The sequence below is a fragment of the Condylura cristata genome, unplaced genomic scaffold, assembly GCF_000260355.1.
Source record: "Condylura cristata isolate star-nosed mole 26May11 unplaced genomic scaffold, ConCri1.0 scaffold00007, whole genome shotgun sequence".
NCBI lineage: Eukaryota > Metazoa > Chordata > Mammalia > Eulipotyphla > Talpidae > Condylura > Condylura cristata.
Window position 1 is genome coordinate 64,857,096 of NW_004567108.1, and position 5,104 is coordinate 64,862,199.

The 5,104-nt window shown below is 39.1% G+C and overlaps 1 protein-coding gene across 2 annotated transcripts in view; it reads left to right on the forward strand.

Moving 5' to 3' along the window:
• The window catches only part of DCP2 (decapping mRNA 2), a 70,178-nt gene that overhangs the window by 45,002 nt on the left and 20,072 nt on the right, over window positions 1-5,104 (forward strand). For both annotated transcript variants that reach the window (XM_004678374.2, XM_012721949.1), the window contains exons 5-7: window positions 4,073-4,225; window positions 4,351-4,463; window positions 4,552-4,659. In XM_004678374.2, coding sequence (XP_004678431.1) covers window positions 4,073-4,225; window positions 4,351-4,463; window positions 4,552-4,659 — 374 coding nt within the window. The remainder of the gene's footprint in view (window positions 1-4,072; window positions 4,226-4,350; window positions 4,464-4,551; window positions 4,660-5,104) is intronic.

Genomic DNA, 5,104 nt, shown 5'->3' on the forward strand with positions numbered 1-5,104 from the left:
GCAGCCCCTTAATTTTAAGGAGTGATAATACTTTAATTTTAGGTAAAACATTTTCCCTGTAATAATAAGAATTGATTGTGACTTTGTAACATCTGTTTCAAATAGCATTCTCTTTTAACTAATAAAGGACCGTTTCAATAAAGACTTTAGTTTTTGTAAATTTTTAGAATAGGGTTTTTGAATACACGTGTATTGACTTATTTCTAATTTTTTAAGTGGCTTACTGACTTGTTTTTGTCATAAAGACAGAACAGTTTGGAGGTTAAGATGGATGGTTGCTGTGTTAATGCACTAAAAGTCCACAGACTGAGTGACTTAAACAGAAATTTCTCACAGTTCTCAAGGCCCTGAAAGTCTCGTTCTGACTTGCAGAAGCCACCTTCTCTTTTCTCTGTGTGCTTTTCCTTTTCCTGTTATAGGGGTACCAGTCCTATTGATGTCATTTTGGAGTTTGGGGTCCTTGGGTTCACTCTGGAAAGGTTTCACTAGCGCTCCCCTTTTAGTAGCACGCGGCGAGTTTCTCCATGAGACAGAGACTCAATTATACTTAAAGAGTAAGTTTATTAGAAAAGGGACAGGAAAGGGAAGGACACTTGTATAGGCATAAGTGGGCAAGAAGAGCTGCCCCAGAATAGACAAGTTTGCAGAGAGGCCTGCATGGTTGCAGGCAGGTGGCCTTAGGAGAGCAACCTCTGCTGAGGGAGGTCAGTGCAGAGAGGTCCTTGTATGGCTGGTGGGATGCTGCTGTCCTGCAGACTGGAGAGAGTGGGTGGAAAGATGCACCTGCATAGTTACAGGTGGGCTGGAGGTTGCCCAGGGCCAGTACAGAGACTGCCCTGATACAGTCTTTTTCTCTTTAGGAGGGGCTCACTCCTTGTGAGCCTAGGTTTGCTGATTTTGAATAGAATCTGAAAAGAGGGGCCATATCTCCATATCTTTTGTCTTTTACTTTTTGGGTCTGAGCTCTAGATCTACCCCCAGCAGTCTGCTATCTGCTTGGACCTCCTGCCAACATCTCTGCATTGGAGCCTGAGCATTTTGATTTTATGGCATGTCAGGATCTTGATTTTTATGGCTGTGTTAACCCTTTCTACCCATCCCCTCTGTATGAATCAATCTTGTGATGTCTCCCCTGTATTCCTTCCTCCATCACTTTTTTGCTTCACAGATTTTGTCTTCAGATAAAGTTGTGTTGGGGGCTAAATCTTCAACATAAGACTTTTGGAGGGATACAATTTGGTTCATAGTAGTTGCTTTTTTTTTTTTTCAAGATGTATTTATTTGTGCATACAGAACTGGGGTACAGGCCAGAGGCTCAGGAGCGGCAAGAGGCTTCACCAGGGACAGAGTGGGGAGCAGAACAGGCAGAGCAACGAAGTACACTGCTGAGAGGAGCAGTGGGCAGGTCAGGAGAGGTCTGCCACGCCATGTGGTCACCTCCTGGGCAGGCGGCAGGAATCAAACTCGTGCGGAAGTGGCTTTAGTTTCTTAGTGCTGTGCTTTAACCTGCTGTGCCACCAGGGAGGGCCTTTTTTTTTTTTTTTTTAATATTTTATTTACTTTTGTATAGAAGAACTGGGATATAGGTCAGAGTTGTGGGGGATATGGGGATTTCACCAGTGATAGAATGGGTAGATTTACTGAAATACACTGTTTAGCAGAGCAGCAGGTGAAACAGGAGAGGTCTGCTGTGCCCTGTGGGTTAGCTCCCTGGCCAAGGTTCCAACCCAGGCCTTCTGGGTTGTTGCTTGTTTCAAACAAACAAACAAAAAAACCAGGGAAGCCCATAGTTGCTAATTTTTGAGTGATGAAGTAGCAGCCCTGGAGTTGCAGCATTTCCTTCTGCCACTTGGTGGTACTGTAGTATAACAAATGCAATGAGGATGGGCTATACTGAATAAAGTTAGAGTAAATTACACACACTATGCCCTTTTACTATGAACCTCTAATATATGTAACTTTTAGGAATAGGAAAATTCTCTTATGTAATAACTTTGTCAAGAATAGGGAATTTAATGTTGAGGGGTTGTGTTATCTAAAGGACAGTTTATATTCACCAGAGAGGATTCACCAGAGACAGAGGGGAGCAGAACAGGCAGATCTATGAAGTACACTGCTGAGGGGAGCGGAGGGCGGGTCAGGAGAGGTCTGCCTCACCATGTGGTCATCTCCGGGGAAGGCAGGGATTGAACTCATGCGGAAGCGGCTTTAGCTTCTTAGTGCTGTGCTTTAACCCGCTGTGCCACCAGGGAGGGCCTCACCCTCACTTTTTATAGGGAAACACAACAATGTTTAGTTTTACCTTTTCTTGAACTTCTACGAATAGGTTTGCAGTAGGTACTGTTAGTGTTTTGTGTCTGTCTTATTTATAATGCCCATGAGCTACATCTGTGTTACCACGTATTATTAGTAGTTTTATTTTTATTGCTGTCTGTAGTATTGCAGTGTACATTTATACCATAATTCTTTATCCATCCTCTGTGTGTTTCACTTTGTCCAGTATTTGGCTATTATAAATAAAACTGTTCTGAATGTTCTTGTACGTGTCCTTTGAGGTAAATAAGCCCTGTTTTCTCTTAGTGGATTTGTTGAGTCATATAGCAGGTACATACCTACTGCACATAGTATTATTGGTGGTTGTACCAGTTTATATTCCCATCACCTGTATATGAAGGTTCTTTCTAGTTGTCCTGATCTACATAAAGAATTATCAATATAAAAAAACTAGCTATCCTGATGGGAATTTAATTGATTTGTCATTATGTATGTAATTTGTTTTTTCCCTGAAATGTTTTGATGTTAAGCACATTGTCACATTCATATTAGCCATCAAGTACCCTGTTTTTTTTTTTTACAAGTCAGGTTACTTACCCTACTTGATACACAGGACTTCTTTATATAGTCTAAATTTGTTTGTATTGTGAATATCTTCTGGTTTATGTCTTTTTCTTTTGATGCCTAATGGAGTCTTTTTGGTGAAGAGAAACAATTCATTTATCATTGATGTGTAAACTTTTAGATAAGCCAATTTTAATTGTTATATATTTAATAGCTAATAAATATTGAGTTATAATCAACAACGTTTAAGTTTTTTATTAACGTAAAAATTGGCATACATTGTTATTGGTATCTTGGAACACACAGCCCCCTTTTTCTCTTCCCCACTCCAGGTATCTCTATTATAGTGTATCCAACATCAATTCACCCATAGTTCTACACAAGTATATAGTCCTGTGTCCTTTCCTCTTCGCTCTCACTCCTTCTCACTCCCTCACCTTTTGAATGCTTCAGCTTTTAGGGTTAATCAAGAATATTGTAGAACTGTCTTAAGGTACAGTGGACCTTGTTTCAAAGAAAAGGAAAGGCAGAGCTTCTGACCTTGGATTCATTTTCATTTATAAGATAGGCCCACATGACTGATTCTGTATGTATATGTTAAGAATTGAGGGAGTGGTAAGGCTTGTGAATACCTTAGATTTGATATATTTGAATGTCAGTGATAATTTCTACTGTAGACTTTTTGTGTGTACCTTAACTTCAGATATGATGAAACATAGAACAAGAGAGTTTTCTTTTTAATATGTATTTCTGTACCCAGCCAGAAATTTCCAGAACATATGAAGCATATGCCTTCCCTTTTCTCTGTCATATAACAATTTTCAAATGTGTATATTCACCTCATTTTTAAATGGAAACAAATGTGCTTAGTATAATTACGACAAAGTAAATATATATCATAAATCACATAAGTATGTTTTCAGTAAATAGGTGGCAGAAATTAGGTTCAGGTATACAAAATGAGTTTTGGCTATAATAATGTTTTAGGAGAGGAAGAGATATAGAACTAGGCCCTGGAATATTTGGGCTTCCTGCCTCGTGTTTTCATGCCTTGAATTGCCTTTTTTTTTTAACCTTTGAAATAGACAAAAAAATTTTATTATAATAGTTTATTTTTACATCATTTTGTGCGTTTTCCCATCTCAACTTTAAACCCATGGTGAAATAGGCAAATTTTAATGAACTGAAGGTTCAGCAATCACTGAAAACCACCATCAAAATTTGTTACTTCCAGGTCTTTGAAGAAACTGGTTTTGATATCAAAGATTATATTTGCAAGGACGATTATATAGAACTTCGAATCAATGATCAGCTTGCTCGTTTGTACATCATTCCAGGAATTCCAAAAGACACAAAGTTTAACCCGAAAACTAGAAGAGAAATTCGGGTATGTACCAAACTAGAAATTATGTTTAAGTTGTACAAGATAGTATTCTAGTTGAATGAAGTGTAAAACTGCTTTTAGACATTTATTGATAATAGCTTACTGGGTTGTTTTCTTCTTTGTTTTAGAACATTGAGTGGTTCTCTATTGAGAAGTTGCCTTGTCATAGAAATGATATGACCCCCAAATCTAAGCTTGGTTTGGCACCTAACAAATTTTTTATGGCTATTCCTTTTATCAGGTATGTTCACATATCTTGAACTATAGAGCTGACAAATAGTTAAACCTATTTTATGTGCCAAATTTTATAATTTTTTAATCTTCTGTAGACCATTAAGGGATTGGCTTTCCCGAAGATTTGGAGATTCCTCAGATAGTGACAATGGATTTTCCTCAGCTGGTAGCACACCAGCTAAACCAACTGTGGAAAAATTAAGGTAAAGAAACCATGTAATCATAAGACTCTTAACTTTCTGTTAGGTTTTTTTTTTTTAAAGATTTATTTACATCCCTCCCTGGTGGCGCAGTGGGTTAAAGCGCAGCACTGAGAATCTAAAGCTGCTTCGGCATGAGTTCTATTCCTGCCTGCCCTGGAGGTGACCACATGGCACGGCAGACCTCTCCTGACCCACCCGCTGCTCCCCTGAGCAGTGTACTTAGTCGATCTGCCTGTTCTGTTCCCCACCAGAGACATCTGGGGATGCCTCTCACTGCCCCTGAGCCTCTGGCCTGTACCCCAGTTCTGTATGCACAAATAAATAAATCTTTTTTTTTTTTTTAAAAAAGAATTTATAAGAACTGGGGTAGAGGACAGAGGTATGGGGGGGTGGATGAGAGGATTCACCAGAGATAGAGTGGGGAGCAGAACAGGCGAGACAGGAA